This window comes from Haliotis rubra, unplaced genomic scaffold (genome assembly GCF_003918875.1).
Source record: "Haliotis rubra isolate DU_JTF1 unplaced genomic scaffold, ASM391887v1 Scf88, whole genome shotgun sequence".
Classification (NCBI taxonomy): Eukaryota; Metazoa; Mollusca; class Gastropoda; order Lepetellida; family Haliotidae; genus Haliotis; species Haliotis rubra.
The window spans coordinates 1837356-1855828 of record NW_025767612.1 but is presented as its reverse complement, the minus strand read 5'-3'; the positions used below and the strand labels follow the sequence as shown (position 1 = coordinate 1855828).

Here is an 18473-nt window from a genome sequence, read left to right as displayed (position 1 = left end):
AGTGCTGCAGGGTCCAGGGTCAGGCACCCTGCAGACAGGCCACACTAGGGCCAGGTAATATCACTGGGGTCAGGCACCCCTGCAGACAGGGTCAGACTAGGCTTGTATGTAATATTCACTGGGGGTCAGGCACTCTGCAGACAGGTCACACTAGGGCCAGGTAATACTCACTGGGGTCAGGCACCCTGCAGACAGGCTACCACTGGGGGCACTCTGCAGGAGACCCGCAGACAGGCCACACTAGGACCAGGTAATATTCACTAGGGCCAGGCACCCTGCAGACAGGCCAGACTAGGCCAGTGGGTAATCTTTCACTGGGGTCAGGCACACTGCAGACAGGGCCACACTAGGGCTCAGGTAATATTCATCGGGGTCAGGCACCCTGCAGACAGGCCGCACTAGGGCCAGGTAATATTCACTGGGGTCAGGCACCCTGCAGACAGGCCACACAGGGCCAGGTAATACTCACTGGGGTCATAGTGTTGCAGACAGGCCACAGAGACTAGGGCCAGGTGGATCACTGGGGTCAGGCACACTGCAGACAGGTCAGCGACTAGGCCAGGTAATATTCACAGGGTCAGGCACCCTGCAGACAGGCCACACTGCCACTAGGGCTGTGGTAATATTCACTGGGGTCAGGCAGCTCAAGACAGGCACCACACTAGGGCCAGGTAATATTCACTGGGTCAGGCACCCTACAGACAGACCACACTAGGGCCAGGTAATCCACTGGGGTCAGGCACACCCACAGACAGGCCACACTAGGGCCAGGTAATATTCACTGGGGTCAGGCACCCACTGCAGACAGGCCACACTAGGGCCAGGTAATATTCACTGGGGTCAGGCACCTGCAGACAGGCAGACTAGGGCCAGGTAATATTCACACTGGGTCACACACTGCAGACAGGTCACACTAGGGCCAGGTAATTCCACTGGGGTCAGGCACCCTGCAGACACATCATGACTAGGCCAGGTAATATTCACACTGGGGTCAGGCACCCTGCAGACAGGCCACACTTAGGGCCAGGTAATATTCACTGGGGTCAGGCACCCTGCAGACAGGTCACACTAGGGCCAGGTAATATTCACTGGGGTCCAGGCACCCTGCAGACAGGCAGCACTAGGGCACCAGGTAATATCTCACTGGGGTCAGGCAGCACACAATGCAGACAGGCCACACTAGGGCCAGGTAATACTCACTGGGGTCAGGCACCCTGCAGACAGGCCACACTTAGGGCCAGGTACATTCACTGGGGTCAGGGCACTGCAGACAGGCCACACTAGGGCCAGGTACTCACTGGGGTCAGGCACCCCCTGCAGACAGGCAGCACTAGGGCCAGGGTAATATTCACTGGGGTCAGGCACCTGCAGACAGGCCACACTAGGGCCAGGTAATACACTGGGGTCAGGCACCCTGCAGACAGGCCGGCACTGGGGCAGGTACATCACTGGGGTCAGTGGTGCAGGCAGCCCAGGGTCAGGGCACCCTTCAGACAGGCCACACTCACGGGCAGGTAATACTCAGCTGGGGGTCATAGTGCTGCAGGCAGCCCAGGGTCAGGCACCCTGCAGACAGGGGCCACACACTGGGGCCAGGTAATACACTGGGGTCAGGCACCCTGCAGACAGGCTGCAGGGCCAGGTAATATTCACTGGGGTCAGGCACCCTGCAGACAGGCCGCACTGGGGGCAGGTAATACTCACTGGGGTCATAGTGTTGCAGGCAGCCCAGGGTCAGGCACCCTGCAGACAGGCCACACTAGGGCCAGGTAATATTCACTGGGGTCAGGCACCCTGCAGACAGGCCGCACTAGGGCCAGGTAATATTCACTGGGGTCAGGCACCCTGCAGACAGGCCGCACTGGGGGCAGGTAATACTCACCGGGGTCATAGTGCTGCAGGCAGCCCAGGGTCAGGCACCCCTGCAGACAGGAGCCACACTAGGGCCAGGTAATATTCACTGGGGTCAGGCACCCTGCAGACAGGCCTCGCACTAGGGCCAGGTAATATTCACTGGGGTCAGGCACCCTGCAGACAGGGCCGCACTAGGGTCAGGTAATACTCACTGGGGTCAGGCACCCTGCAGACAGGCCACACTGGGGGAGCAGGTAATACTCACTGGGGTCAGGCACCCTGCAGACAGGCCACACTAGGACCAGGTAATATTCACTGGGGTCAGGGCACCCTGCAGACAGGTCACCACTAGGGCCAGGTGGGTAATATTCACTGGGGCCAGGCACCTGCAGACAGGCCGCACTAGGGCCAGGTAATATTCACTGGGGTCAGGCACCCTGCAGACAGGCCACACTAGGGCCAGGTAATATTCACTGGGGTCAGGCACCCTGCAGACAGGCCACACTAGGGCCAGGTAATATTCACTGGGGCCAGGCACCCTGCAGACAGGCCGCACTAGGGCCAGGTATTAGTGGTGTAGAGGTGAGTCATTATGAATGACAGGGGAAATGGAGTCACCTAATGGTTAAAGTGTTGGCTAGTCATGATGAAGATCCAGGTTTGATTCCCACATGGGTACAGTGTGTGAAGCCCATTTCTGGTGTCCCCTGCTAAGATGTTGCTTGAATATTGCTGAAAGAGGCGTAAAACCATACTCACTCACTTACAATAAATGACAAGCTGAGGGTGTGTGGAGGTGATGTTTATTCCATATTGTTCTAACCATCAGTCAATCAATTGATCGATCAATCACCCTGTAATAAAATATAACAAAATATAATATATATTAATCTTTACATTCAACATGTACAGTTTCATTATCACTACAGTCCGCTTGAGTCAGAAACGGACCGATGAATTGCAAATTTTATCATTGTACAAAATTGCCACATAAATATAAATAGTACATATGTTTATCATTTGCTAATACCCAACAGCTTTCTTGATATTTGAAAATTTTCAGGACTCCACCAAAAAGTTGTTTAAGAAACTATCATCATTGAAAACGCGAAAAGTTGTTATCTGTCGCGCGGGGTGAAACCAAGAGAAAAGGAACAGCCACTATCTCACGTGCACGGGGATACACATGCCTGATGAAAAATGAAGTTGAATGCTGACGCGGAAACAGTTGATGATTTAAGTGTACCCGATTTTTCCGCAAGAAGCCGAAAGGGCAAACCATTTTATGCCATTAATAAATTCCGTGAAGGGCAGCAAAGCTTTAGGAGTATCAGCAAGGGTACCGACAAATGTTTTGGAACACAAACATTGTGAGGGTGATGATCTTTGGTAAGGGTCGGGTCAAAATCAATCACACAAATTAAAAACATTTGGACAACTGTCAAAAGAACCTTGTAAGGCAGTCTATCAACAAGCTCTATTCTGAAAACAAATACATGTCGCTGAAATTTTTTAAAAAGCATTTGAAGCAAGAACACAACCTCAGAGTATCAAAGTACACACTCTGACGACTCTTACACTCTTCGGTATCGCTATAAGAATATTTCGGGTGAGGATAGGTCAGTACTCTGTGAACGCCCTGATATCGTTCGCTTGAGAAATAATTTTGTCAGGGTTATAAAGAAAAAGTGCGAGGAAGGGTTCGAGCCAGTGTACTTGGACGAGACCTGGGTCAAATAATTAAATACCGGTTGTGTACAATCCCAGAGTGAAAACAGTATATCATATCACGTTTATGTATATCAGTATAACCGGGCAGAAACGGGTTTTGATTGTTGGGCACTTGAAGTATGTTAAACCTTGTATGTTCCTATGGATTTGATGAATTTGGAATAGGCAAGCTGTTTCCTGTACTTAATAATTTTTATCTGTTTTTAGAACAAGATGTCTTGATATTGATAATCAGTTTTCTTTGAATTGCTTCACAAACTATCTTCATTGTATTCCTATAAACCAATTAAATTATCCAATAGATATGGAAATGAATTCGATGTTGTGAATATTGCTCTATTTAGTATTACTCTTTCACAGTTTCAGACATCCAGCGGTGAACTTATTTCTTGCTAAGTTATTATTACTTTCCATCAGAGTGTAAATGTAAACTTTTATTTACCACCAATAATACTTTTCACAATCAATAAACTTGCAAAGTTTACATTCTTTCCTCTTAGAATGAGGAGCAAGCAATTGTTCATTACATAACGTATCACCGGAAAGATTTCCCCTGGTTTTTTATCATTCTATGCCTTAGAATATATGGTGTTTATAAAAGGCCTAAACCTAACCCTAAACCTTAACCCCTCGAAATAGTCCTAATTGTAAACAATACCACATGTACTTGTGGTGCATCATCTTTAATTGTCAAACTATGTATTTTATAATGGGCCTGTGACCTTATTTACTGACATGAACTTCTACTACAGTCAACTTCTTACCCAACCTTACATTCAGTGAGTGAGTTTAGTTTAGTTTTAAGCCACACTCAGCAATATTCCAGCTATATGGTGGCAGTCTGTAAATAATACAATCTGGACCAGACAATCCAGTGAACAACAACATGAGCATCGATCTGCTAATGGGGAACCGATGACATGTGTCTCTACTTCAAGTCAGTGAGCCCGTTAGTTAGCCTCTTTCGACAAGCATGTGTTAATGAAGATCAATATTCTAACCCAGACCTACCTTACATTCAGAACTACCAATCAAATCATGCTGTCACACATATATACATTTAGACACGACATACTGATAAATGAAAGGTATGTTGCCCTCCATTCTCATCTACTCTTTTCCCCCTCTCCTGTCTTCCTCTCCCTATTTCCACACTTTCACTTCTAGTACTTATCCTATATTTGCCCTAATTGTTCAATATAGTATGTAAATCAAATGCTGTACATTTCCGAGGATGTTACTTTCACATCCGTAGATAATATCTTCATCTCTATGTGAAATGGATATATTTGTATTCACATAGTAGCAGTGTAACATCTCGCTATATATATGTACTGATGTATCGGATATGTAACATCTGTCCCTATCCTAAAAAAAAAAAAGAGAAAAAAGAGTTCTGCATGAATACCCATTTATGTCTCATCAAACAAGGTGTATTTGGGATGACAGTGAATGTTCAGAAGCATAATGATTACTAGTACTTCTGTAGTTTACTGTGAATTGTGTTTGGTTGTGTTAATGTTAAATACTGATTCTGTAACATGCCTCTGATGTATTGCCATGGAAACCTTTGTGTGGTTCATTTACATCCTTGCTTAGTTCATTTACATCCTTGTTCATGAGAGTTTGAATGGTCATTTAATAAACTTTCAGGACAAATGGGGAGGGGTTTGCTGGTAAGAGTTGACTGGCTATGAGAAATGAAAAAGAAGAGAAATTGAAAAAAAAAATGGTATGTTGGCTATTTGATATAAAATATTAATATTTACAATATAACATGTTTAATGGAAAGGTTAGAATTCTATTTAGGTAAATGTCAAACCTGAGCTAGGTTGAGTGGCTTGTCCAGTGCAGAGTTGTAAGCAGTGTGATAAGAAAAGTGTGTAAATGCTATGGAGGAAAGCTGTAGTTATATAATATCAATCAATTAGGAAGCTTAGGGTTATTGTGTTGACAAGCTACATTGTTGAGGAAGGGATGAAATAACCTGTACACCTTAAATAGACCCACTGCTTGGATAATTAATCCCAGCACATACAACTAATTAAACCTAAATTAGAGTTGATTAGTTCCATGGACACGAGCCAATAGTGCTAAGTAGGGAGCCAATAGTACTAAGTAAGGGACTATCTGTCGGTGGGTCTAACAAATTGGTGAAATTTATTCTACCACTCACTGAAGCCTATGAAAATATGTACACAGAATCTTGGTCTAATGATAAATTGAAATGAAAAAGCACAAACAATTCAGGAATATATTTTTCTTTACATTTTGAAAGAAATCTTGGTTCCCTTTCTTTCAACTGTGAATGATATGGGCATGGTTTGAGACTTGTCCGGAGCTGCGAGGAAGTGCAAGAGGTTTCATGGCGGGAAGTGCATGAGATTTCCTGGCGGGAAGTGCGAGAGATTTCCTGGCGGGAAGAGCATGGTAGTGTCTCAGTAGAAGTTGCACGAAATAAAGAAGTTGTTATCCATAAAAAGTTGTTATCCATAAAAACTTGTTCCATATTGTACGTCTCAACTTCTAAAATGCCACTCAAACAAGTTTGTTTTGTACAACGTAGTCAATAACCTTCAACAACTGGTCGCTCGTCTGTTTGTACCTGTAGGAAGGAACGCAGAAATAATCTGTCATATCAATATGCACAATGCATGATAAAAATATTCAGAATTAAAATATGTAGTAGGTTTTAAGGAAACGCAACACATTTGATCAAAGCTGCTTTGTCGCTTTAAAGGTTGGATATTAAGTTTTAAAATATTTGTGTTTTTTCAGTTTATATGAATGAACGTGTGTATATATTTAAATAGTCGTAGTAACATTTCAGCTTTACAAAGAGCATAATGATAGCACCGAATACAGCCAATTGTTTAGACAAAATACAAATGACATTTACTTACTCCCTGATTGCCGAGGATCTATGTCATGTTCTTTCGGCGATCAGCTGCTCGTCTATGCCGGACTCGTATAGGCGTGTGGCTGTCATTGCTCGAAGAGAATGATTTGTGAAGAATCCCTTAAATTCAGCCATTTCACAGAACCTCTTCTAGCATCCAGACAAGGTGTGCCTCCCCACTGCTACTGAGCAGTACCACGCGTGTCAGGCTTTGGACATTTCAAAGGCACGGAAATAAAATGCGTCGCACCTACTTGGTCTGTCCAAGAAAGCAGTTATAGTCCGTTTGATTTTTTTGCAGAATTTGTGTCCTAACAATAAAAAAGTTGTTTAACAAATTATCATTAAAATATTTACACATTTCACTATTTGTTACAAGGGAGGGTGCAAAGAGAGGAACAACCAGGTGCGCAGAAATCATTAACTTTGTGCACTTGTGCGTGTCTCACAGCACCTGGCTGTTCCTCTCTTTACTCCTCTGCACAGCATCTGAGACCACTAAAGTACTGTCGAAATAGAAAAAACTTGTTTTTCAAATTGATATCTACACTTTATGTATTTAATATGTGTAAGTGTGAAATATCTGTTAAGCTAAGTTCGGCCGAACTACAGTCTCAGTCGTAGGGAGATAGGAAACGTAGAAAAAGGACTTTACTGAGGAGAAATTAGTGCAGAAATGAGGTATGGGGTTTTTTTCGAATTCCAATGCGACTTATTTGGAACAGCCCATGGCTTTATGCAAATTAGTGTGCGATGATATTATATCATAAAGGACAATTTTTAAATGTCCATTTTGAAATTAAACTTAGCTTCATTATCAACTATAGCTGACATAAAAAATAATAACTTTAGTACTGAAACTATAAAGGATGTTGCTACCATGGAGTGTCACTATCACTATAAAAAGAAACAAGTAGGAGGGGTCGCCTCAAAAGCAATATAACTATAACTATTGCAAACACCATTTTCATGGGGGTGTGGGGGGTGAGTTGTGGAGGTGTGGGGTGTAGAGGTGTGAGTTGTGGGGGTGTGAGTTGTGGGTGTGTGGAGAGTCGGTGTGTGGGATGTGGGGTGTAGAGGTGTGAGTTGTGGAGGTGTGAGTTGTGGGGTGTGAGTTGTGGGGGTGTAGTTGTGAGATGTCGGGATGTTACAATAACAATATATGAGCACAAACCTTAAAGACGTGTACTTCTCATAAATCCTGACAGGACGTCGTTGGGGATTTTCCTTATTTTCTGCAACTACCACCCACTTAGGGCTTACATTTTTGTGTTTAAGTCCCCCTTGTTCGTCTTTGTGACACCCTCAGAATATCGCAAATGCTTTTGACCATTCTTCATCACAATGCTGAAATTACCTCTTTCCCCAGTTTTCAACGAATGATGTTCATCCCCAACCCGAAGACAAAAGCAGATACCATTTATGTAAAACATTGTGTCCAACAGTTTTTGTGGCGTTTCATCGCCCAATATCCCCTTCTGCCATAGTAAATCCTCTTGTGCACGAGTAATCACGTCAGCTTTTCGCTTATGAATACCAATTCCACTCTGGGCCAATGATCTCATTTTCGCATCTAACATTTTCTGTAGAGAGGCAAATTCAAAATCAGCATTGAAGTTTACATCCTTTACCGTTTTCCCGGAGGAAATATTGAATTGACATGAGGATTTCATGAATGGTTTTTCCATGGTATTCGCCCCCTTTCTGGTTCTTCACTTCTGTCACAAACAATACTAATTGTTTACATAAATCCTCATCACTTAACTTCAGAAGAGTCTGCCCAAAACGTAAATCTATGGCCTTTCTTTCCTTGTACCATGAATCAAAAATACAAATTGCCCACTGACACTTTTTCTAAGTATTTTTATTTGTAGACATATTTTGTAATTCCATAAATTCCTTGTCGGGCAGAGGTCTTCCAAAACGGGAAGCATTTATGCAGTTAGAAAATTTGTTTTCAATTTGTTGTGAAGCACGCACAAGCTCTTCATCAGAGGAATCATTGCCTACTTTTGTTTCAGATTTGTCAGTCATATTCAATATCAAAGTCGGGCTTTGCATAGTCTGAATCTATCAGTTCTTGAAACTCAGAGTATATATATCTGTTTCATCAAATGATATATCAGCATCTTGTGAGAATTTGGTCTGGGTAAGAAATATTTCGTCATCGGTGTCGCTGGACATACTCACTGAACCTGTTTTCTCAATATGGTTGTTGCAACTATCATACACGTGTGTACTCCGCCTTATAAAGGTCTCCAATAGTCGCAATATGTGAAATGCACATGCTTCCAGTGCTTTCTCATGCCGCCAGAGCTGCTCTACTTTTAAGACACCAATATCGAACGACCTGAATAATGGAGTCTTGAATTTAGGCTAAAGTAGAATAGACTCCTCAAACACGTCAATTTTCGGAGCACGAAGTCTAGTCCTCGGCGCTACCGTGCCTCGGACTAAATATCATGCACAACTATTGGCATATTTTGGGAGTCTATTCTATACTTACAACCAATGAACATAAGACAACTTGAAATGATCAAGAGCTATGTGCCAGTGCCAATCACTGGGATTCAAAAAGTGTGCAAATGCTATGGAAGAAAGCTGTAGTTATGTAATATTAATCAAATGGAAACCGAGGGCTATTGTATTGACAAGCTAGATAGTTTGAGACAGGAATGGAATAACCCATCTTCCCTTTGATAAAATGGACCAACTGCAGAGACTATTAACCCAAGCACAAACAACTAACTCAGCAACTAAACATAAGACAACTTGAGTGAGTGAGTGAATTTAGTTTTATGCCACTTTTAGCAATATTCCAGCAATATCACAGCAGGGGACACCAGAAATAGGTTTCACACATTGTACCCATGTGGTAAATCAGCTGGTATTCAGCATGACAAGCAAACGCTTTAACCACTAGGCTACCCCACTGCCCTTAAAACAACTTGAAAGGACAAATGTACAACTCTATTCCTAAAAGTAAAACTATGAATACAATATCCCGTTACAATAGGTCCTGGCAGACAATGGAAATACATTGTATTGTAGTAACATGGTTGAAATAGTAATGTTCTGTTTGATGATTAAAGATCGATATAGGACATGTTTCACTGACAGGTTTGCAGTTATGTTTGTACAAGAACAAAAAAGGTATGAAAGGTTTCTTTATTATGAAATTGAAATAAATTCAAAGATGGAAATTGAAATAAATTCAAAGTTGACAACTTTTTTGGTACTTTGCCTCTTGCATCTTGACTAAGGAATGAGTAATGTAAGAACAGAAATCAGACCTACCATTGTTTACCTAGAGTTGTCATAGGTTACGTGTTTAGAGTGAGTTTTGTATAATGTTCCTTACGACACTGATTCAGTTGTATCATGGGGTGTCTGCTTTTTCCCAAAGGAAAGACAAAAGCAATGAGGTCTGAGATATTTAGGGGCGGTGGGGTAGCCTAGTGGTTAAAGCGTTTGCTCATCATGCCCAGGTTTGATTCCCCCAGTGAGTACAATGTGTGAAGCCCTTTCCTGGTGTCGCCTGCCGTGATGTTGCTGGAATATTGCTAAAGTGGTGTCATACTCACTCACTCACTGAGATAGGGGGCGGTGGGGTAGTCGAGTGGTTAAAGTGTTTGCTCGTCATGCTGAAGGCCTGGGTTCGATTCCCCACATGGGTACAATGTGTGAAGCCCATTTCTGGTGTCCTCAGCCGTGATATTGCTGGAATATTGCTAAGAAGCAGCGTAAAACCACTCACTCACTCACTCACTCACTCACTCACTCACTCACTCACTCACTCACTCACTCACTCACTCACTCACTCACTCACTCACTCTCACTCACTCACTCACTCACTCACTCACTCACTCACTCACTCACTCACTCACTCACTCACTCACTCACTAATATTTACCACTCTGTTAAAACTGATGAGTACAGGTATGACACTGATGAACAGACTGACAGATCTTAGTTTTGAAGCCAGGATTATTCTTCTGGCACACATAGCAAGTTGCAGAACTTTAGATGACTGGACCATGTCTTGTATCATGTTTGATGTATGTGCGTCTGTCTTGCAGGTCTGCCCATCACGACTCCCACCTCCACCATCAACAAGGTGTGTGCATCAGGGATGAAGTCAGTCATGCTGGCCGCTCAGAACCTCATGTGTGGCCACCAGGTATGTCTCAGGCTTGACCATTCAGTGTTTATGGTTCCATGCAAATTTGTGGTGTCTCACAGTCCCACCTCAGTCAATAAACTTGGATATGGTGTCTGCCACCAACAGATTTGTGGTGTCTCACAGTCCCACCTCAGTCAATAAACTTGGATATGGTATCTGCCACCAATAGATTTGTGGTGTCTCACAGTCCCACCTCAATCAATAAACTTGGATATGGTATCTGCCACCAACAGATTTGTGGTGTCTCACAGTCCCACCTCAATCAATAAACTTGGATATGGTATCTGCCACCAATAGATTTGTGGTGTCTCACAGTCCCACCTCAGTCAATAAACTTGGATATGGTATCTGCCACCAATAGATTTGTGGTGTCTCACAGTCCCACCTCAGTCAATAAACTTGGATATGGTATCTGCCACCAATAGATTTGTGGTGTCTCACAGTCCCACCTCAGTCAATAAACTTGGATATGGTGTCTGCCACCAACTAGATTTGTGGTGTCTCACAGTCCCACCTCAGTCAATAAACTTGGATATGGTATCTGCCACCAATAGATTTGTGGTGTCTCACAGTCCCACCTCAGTCAATAAACTTGGATATGGTATCTGCCACCAACAAATTTGTGGTGTCTCACAGTCCCACCTAGTCAATAAACTTGGATATGGTGTCTGCCACCAATAAATTTGTGATGTCTCACAGTCCCACCTCAGTCAATAACCTTGGATATGGTGTCTGCCACCGACTTCTAGAATGCCACTCACACAAGTCACCATGTTGGATGCTGCACCTCCAGAAAGGAGAAATAATAATGTCTGAAATAATAAGTAATATGTGTCAGATCAGATCTATGTCACTGATTTATTTGATTCACCCAAAATGACAACAACAAACTTTATATTGAGTTTGTAAGCAGATGGATGGATGAACTGGATTACCTCCCTTTTACCACTTGGCAGTGTAAGCCTTACAGAGTTAACCCCCTTTACTCAATATCTTTATAATGCAGTCATTGACATGTTTACTCATGAAAGTAATGCAACTTGTACAAATCCTGTATGCTACAATACAACTAATAAGTTCAAAATTTGTGTCATGATGTACATGATCTGAAGGAAACTGTGTTTTGAATACATACCTGAAATAATAGGTAGTGGATGTCAGATCTGATCTATGTCACCGATTTATTCAATTGGTCAACATAGTGGGAACAGAAATCAGATGCCAACATTGGACAGAATATAACCAGTTCTGATGGGCTGACATTAAAATAGAGTATTCTGTATAGTGGTTTGACAGTGATATGTGTGTAGGATGTGATCATATGTATCACGCACACGCACACATGCATATTTTTAACAAGTTTGACCATGTTGTATTGTAGGATGTGATGGTGGCCGGCGGTATGGAGAGTATGTCCCATGTTCCGTTCTACATGAAGCGAGGACAGACGCCTTATGGTGGCATCAAGATGATAGTGAGTGATCTTACATGAACAGAGTATAATTCATCCTGAATTTGATATTTGTAACATTAAACACAACAATCAGTGAAGAGTTTGCAAAGATCATGTATGTATTTGGCCCTGATGATCTGAGCCATGAGAACTATTAACCATACCTTTTGAAGTTTAACATTGTTGCGAGGACTTTGGTTAATTGATATCCTGTTTCATTTTAAGATAAAAGTTTATCACATTGTATACCAACTCGGGGGATTCAGGTTAAGAATGTAGGTCCCCAGCAGTTGTGCTCAAAGGAGACATGTAAATGGCCAGGCTTAATGAATTGGTTGATTCCATGTCGTTGTATCCCAGCTGGATCAGTGCTCATGATGTCAATCACTGGATTGTTTGTTGTTTGTTGCCGTTTTCAGCAATATTGCCGCGAAATGATGGCGGTGTGTAAATGATCAGATCTTGACCACACAGTCCTGTGATCAACAGTATGAACATCGATCTACGCATTTGGCCACCTGATCCCGTTTGTCACATCTCTAGACAAGCTTGGGTTGCTTAAGACCAGTGTATGAAATAAGGCCGTCTGACCCCCTGAGATGGGCTAGATTTCTGACGGACAGGCTAAATTTACAGCTAACCAGCCCGATGGTCTGGTAAAAAATTCATAAATTTGAGTAAATTCACCATATCTTGGTGTTTGGTCTGGTAAAATCCATTTTGGACTGGTAACAATTTGAAGTTACTGCCCTGATGTCTGGCTGGGTTTTTGGCTTATTTCTTGCACTGTTAAGACCAATTCTAATCCCGAACTTCACAGGTCACAGGCATGATGTAACTTGTATTAGACGTTATAAGAATGCAGAGCACTCAGGACATTGCATTATCTTTCCAGGACGGCATCGTGTTTGATGGCTTGACAGATGCATACGATCACATTCACATGGTAAGGAGATCTCAACAAAGAGTTGTTTTGTACAAAATTTAATTCTGTTAAATAGATCCAGAATCCAGGTTACTTCCTGTAATTTCACTTTCTGTCGCATGAGGATTGGTTGGTTACAATGGCTGGCAGTGCCATGTTGTTGTATGGTGTTCCATTGCAGTAATTCTAGGGTGGTTGGGTAACTTTGTGGTTACAGCAATTGTGATGTAGCTGTTTGATATATGCAGCATAAAACAACATGCAGTCACACATTCACAGACTTCTTCCTAACTACTTGGTTCACTGTTTTTAGTTTGTTTTTTGAGCAGTGATTACAGACTGGGATATGTCAAACTGTTTCATTAAGAACGATCTCTCCTGACAAATTTTATGTAGTGTGAGCTAATTATGACCATCTGTGTATATCTAATATGTAATGACTGAGAAGATTACAGTTCACTCTGATCTACCCTGCAGAATAGTTCACAACTTTTGGTGTTTTTGTGTATGTGACTCCTACCATTGTGTAGTTTGCATTTATTTGCATAGGAATGGTCCAGGGAACTATCATGCATATTCGTTATTCAAGCAAATTGGATGCAGTTGTTACTGATTTTACTGTTAAGAATTCTGTCATCTTCATAAACTAGTCTCATCCTAATTATGCATTGTTCATAGTGAGTGAGTGAGTTGGGTTTTACGCTGCTTTTAGCAATATTCCAGCAATATCACGGTTGGGGACACCAGAAATGGGTTTCACACATTGTACCCATGTGGGGAATTGAACCTGGGTCTTCAATGTGATGAGCAAATGCTTTAACCACTAGGCTACCCCACCGCTCATTGTTCATAGTGGACAGGGATTTACTTTGATCAGTTTGAAGATCCAAAGGACATCGTCATCTTTCTTGACAGGGTGTGTGTGCCGAGAACACGGCCCGGAAGTACAGCATCAGTCGTGAGGCCCAGGATGAGTATGCTGTCAACAGCTACAAGCTGAGTCAGCAGGCAGCACAAGCAGGGCTCTTCCAGAAGGAGATCGTGCCGGTGGAGATTCCAAAGAAGAGAGGTGAGAGCATCCAGGAATGTACCATGTTACTCTGCTTGTTATGGACCATGTTACCGGAGAGTGCAGACACACCCCTTTCCTTGGTATTTGTGTAGGAGCATTGCACATCATGGCCACAATAACTCAGTGCGCCTAGCGTGGCTGCAAGAGTTGTATACTCCCCAGGGAGTTGAGATTGATAATAGGATGTGCCGTTGAGATTGACATCCAATGATCGAGGGAAAAATACATAGCCTTGAGCATGCACTAGTTGCCTGGATATGTGCGCTATATAAATATCCTATAATAATAAATAACATAAAAAATGGTCACAGTGTTTTCAAATTAGTTCAGAAAATACTTGTATTTTGAAAAATGAGAGATGAAAAGAGCATTGAAATGTAATGGACTTGAATTCTAATGAAAAATAAAGTTTTCATGACAGTAAAAATAATGCTGACAATATAAAGGCAGTTGTTTGTTGAAAGTGCCATGTCTAAGCTTATGTGACCAATGCTTAAACTTCTTGTTATGTTGGCCTGAAATTAGTCACATGACCAGTTAAATATGCGATAGAGATTTTTTTCTGTAAACATATTTGCAATTGGCATTTTATTTTCATCAATGTTTGAAGGGTTTCAAAGTGTATTTGCATTCATGTTGTGACAGCACTGGCAATACAGTTAAAGGGAGCAGTTGTCCTGCATAGAGTAGCAAGGTGTAGCTTGGAGGGGAGTTTGATGTGTTACTGGAGTTTGATGAAGGGATGTGAGGGGAGTTTGATGCTGAAGTAAGAGGGGAGTTTGATCAAAGGGTATGAGGGGAGTTTGATGCTGAAGTGTGAGGGGAGTTTGATCAATGGATGTGAGTGGTGTTTGATGCTGAAGTAAGAGGGGAGTTTGATCAAGAGATGTGAGTGGTGTTTGATGCTGAAGTGTGAGGGGAGTTTGATCAAGAGATGTGAGTGGTGTTTGATGCTGAAGTGAGAGGGGAGTTTGATCAAGGGATGTGAGTGGAGTTTGATGCTGAAGTGTGAGGGGAGTTTGATCAAGGGATGCGAGGGGAGTTTGATCCTGGTGCATGAGGGGAGTTTAATACTGAAGTGGAGAGGACTTTGATCCCTTAATGGGAATGGTTTGCTCCAAGCGCAGGAAGGGACTTTGATCCTGATGTATCTGTGTTCCAGGCGATCCAGTGACAGTGTCGGAGGATGAGGAGTACAAGAAGGTCAACTTCGACAAGTTCAAGTCTCTCAGGCCTGTCTTCCAGAAGGAAAATGGTAACAAAGTAGTGTCACTGAATATTTGCTCTCCAGATTTGTACAAGACAAGGTTTTATGTTGAAATCACATACCCTTTTAACTGAAACAGGTTTTGGACAGATGTCCATGCTATTTATCTATGGATTGGTTCAGGGATGGTCAAAGAGTCGTGAGAAGTGTTTCTTGTCTTGCAGGAGTGTTTACAACAATACTTACACACAAATAGAGAAAGTATTCAGGTTTAAGTATGTACTTGACTCAAATTAATCTGCATACTCCATGTCAGTAGTATTTACTGTTTACTTGGGGCAGGGGGTAGTTTAGTGGTTACAAGCGTTCGCTCGTCACGCCAAAGACCCTGGTTCGATTCCCCACATGGGTACAATGTGTGAAGCCAATTTCTGTTGGCCCCGTCATGATATTGCTGGAATATTGCTAAAAGTGGGGTAAAACTAAACTCATTTACTCAGTAACTACTGGTTACTTAGCTTGTCTGTTGCTCAGATTTGAATCCTTACTTATAGGATGACAAATGAAGCGTCTGTTTCTGTCATGAAGGACACACCTGACCTAAAGCTCACATAGTAAGCTATTATAATGGATTCCAGTGGAGATTCTAGGTTAGAAAAGGTCCCCAGCTAGAGGCAACAACTACATGGATTGGATTGACCAGGTTCAGAGACTTGGTTGATCGCATGTTACTCTACCCTGATGGCGAGAGATGTTCACATTATCAACCACCCTTTGCCTGGTCCAGACTAAATTGTTTACAGGTGAATGAACTATTGAAATTTTGTTGAGTCCTCAACAACAAACCATCAAGTAAAATATGACTCTGAATCAGGCACCGTGACAGCAGCCAACGCCAGTACGCTGAATGATGGCGCTGCAGCTCTGGTACTGATGACAGCACAGGCTGCTGATAGACTCAAAGTGAAGCCACTGGCAAGGATTCTGGGTAAGTACTTCTGACATTTCTAGCAGAGGATCCCAGGGAAGATCAAATTCACAATACCAAATGACATTGCCCATTCCTTGTGTGGCATTTCAAACACATGTTTGAGAACCTATCTGTCACGAAGAATTTGTATCATTGTGTGAATAAAATGATTATGAGTATTGTGTCAAAACCCTCTAAGAAAAACATTTAACCTCTGATGTTGACCATCCACAATGATACCTGATGAGGATAGTATGAAGTACAATGAAAACAATATGCTATTTGCAGGTTTTGCTGATGCAGCCATTGCACCCATTGACTTCCCTACTGCACCAGCCAAAGCTGTGCCAAAGGTAGGTGACTTGCTGATGCTTTATATAGAAATCTTTGTGATCGCTGGTATGAAAAGTGATTGTCCTTGTTGGGATTCCAGGGTAGACCAGTGCCCTGAGTACTTGTCCAACATCTTGTTGGGATTCAAGGGCAGACTAGGGCCCAAGTGCTTGTCCAACATCTTGTTGGGATTTCAGGGATTTGGGATTTCAGGATGACTACTGCCAATCTTGTTGGGATTTAAGGGATGACTACTGCCCAGGTGCTTGTCCAACATCTTGTTGGGATTTAAGGCTTGTCCATCATCTTGTTGGTATGACTATCATCTTGTTGGGATTTCAGGGATGACTACTGTCCAGGTGCTTGTCCAACATCTTGTTTTCAGGGATTAGGGCCCAAGGGTAGACTAGGGCCCAAGTGCTTGTCCAATCTTGTTGGGATTTAAGGGATGACTAGGGCCCAGGTGCTTGTCCATCATCTTGTTGGTAGTTCAGGGATGACTACGGCCTAGGTGCTTGTCCATCATCTTGTTGGGATTTAAGGGATGACTAGGGCCCAGGTGCTTGTCCAACATCTTGTTGGTAGTTCAGGGATGACTACGGCCTAGGTGCTTGTCCATCATCTTGTTGGGATTTAAGGGATTTGTCACACATCCCTGAATGGGCCCCCTTTCATTGTGTCTCCCTTTGCTGTGTGTCACTATCATTGTGTGACTCTGTATGATTGTGTACTCCTCTCTGTGAAGGTCCTGGAGATGACGGGGGTCAACAAAGACGACATTGCTATGTGGGAGGTGAATGAAGCCTTCAGCGTCGTGGTCCTCGCCAACATCAAGGAGTCTGGCCTTGACCCCAGCAAGGTCAACATTCACGGAGGAGCAGTCAGTATCGGCCATCCTATTGGGTAAGTACAGGAAGATTTCAATATTATTGAAAGTTGTGTAATTGTGTCTTGAAGTAAATGGGGTGTTACTCCAAGTTGTATTAGGGCGGTGGGTTAGCCTTCACTCGTCACTCAGAAGACTGGGTTCAATTCCCCACATAGGTACGTGTGAAGCCCATTTCTGGTGGTAGTTTGTCTCCTTAACCTTGAAAAGATTCATCCTTTCAAAAAGTATTTGATTTGATTCCATTTATGTATTTCAGTATGTCTGTTTATGTATTGCAGTATGTCTGGTGCTCGTATCACTGGACACATGGCACACAACCTGAAACCTGGACAGAAGGGCATGGCCAGTATCTGTAATGGTGGCGGGGGAGCGTCGGCCATCTTGATTGAGGGACTCTGAAGAAGGCCAACATGGCAACTTACACCATATCAGCAATGGTGGCCTGAACAAGATGAAAGGGTTGTGTGAACTGTATCTGAGGTGAATGGATTTGAATGCATTTAGGAATGCATTTGAGATTTACTGATTTTGTCTCTTCTAAGAAATTTTTCTTAACACAGTATCAGTACTATAAATGTAATCACAGTAATTGGTTTTATATTTTTGAAAATCCTTCCTTTTCTGTACATTTTAGAATGAAAATCACAGAATTGCAAATTGCTGTCTCATTATGACATTTGAGCTTCATTTATTGTCAGCATTAACAAATTGTCAAGGGTTGTATGCTTGCCACATATACTATTAGTAGTATGTGATGATAATCAAATGATGTGCATAAGGATTCTCAGCTTGTACCATTTTCCTGTGTACCTCTCCATGTTCCAAGTGGCCTCGCTGAAAAGAGGTTGTTGCTATTATTGTGTTTGTGTCAAACTTGCACGACTATTATTCTAGGTTTGTTCTGATTGTTCTACCATGTTGTGCCACGGAGTAAGATCATCTTAGTGCAAGCAGTTA

The 18473-nt window shown here is 42.7% G+C and overlaps 1 protein-coding gene across 2 annotated transcripts in view; it reads left to right on the top strand.

Annotated features, from left to right (window-relative positions):
• The window catches only part of LOC124263367 (acetyl-CoA acetyltransferase, mitochondrial-like), a 37927-nt gene extending 19894 nt beyond the window's left edge, over positions 1–18033 (top strand). For both annotated transcript variants that reach the window (XM_046697969.1, XM_046697970.1), the window contains exons 5-13: positions 10560–10664; positions 12049–12141; positions 13016–13066; positions 13961–14114; positions 15280–15372; positions 16199–16312; positions 16583–16647; positions 17373–17530; positions 17795–18033. In XM_046697969.1, coding sequence (XP_046553925.1) covers positions 10560–10664; positions 12049–12141; positions 13016–13066; positions 13961–14114; positions 15280–15372; positions 16199–16312; positions 16583–16647; positions 17373–17530; positions 17795–17915 — 954 coding nt within the window. In that variant the 3' untranslated portion in view covers positions 17916–18033. The remainder of the gene's footprint in view (positions 1–10559; positions 10665–12048; positions 12142–13015; positions 13067–13960; positions 14115–15279; positions 15373–16198; positions 16313–16582; positions 16648–17372; positions 17531–17794) is intronic.
• The last annotated feature ends 440 nt before the right edge of the window (positions 18034–18473 follow it).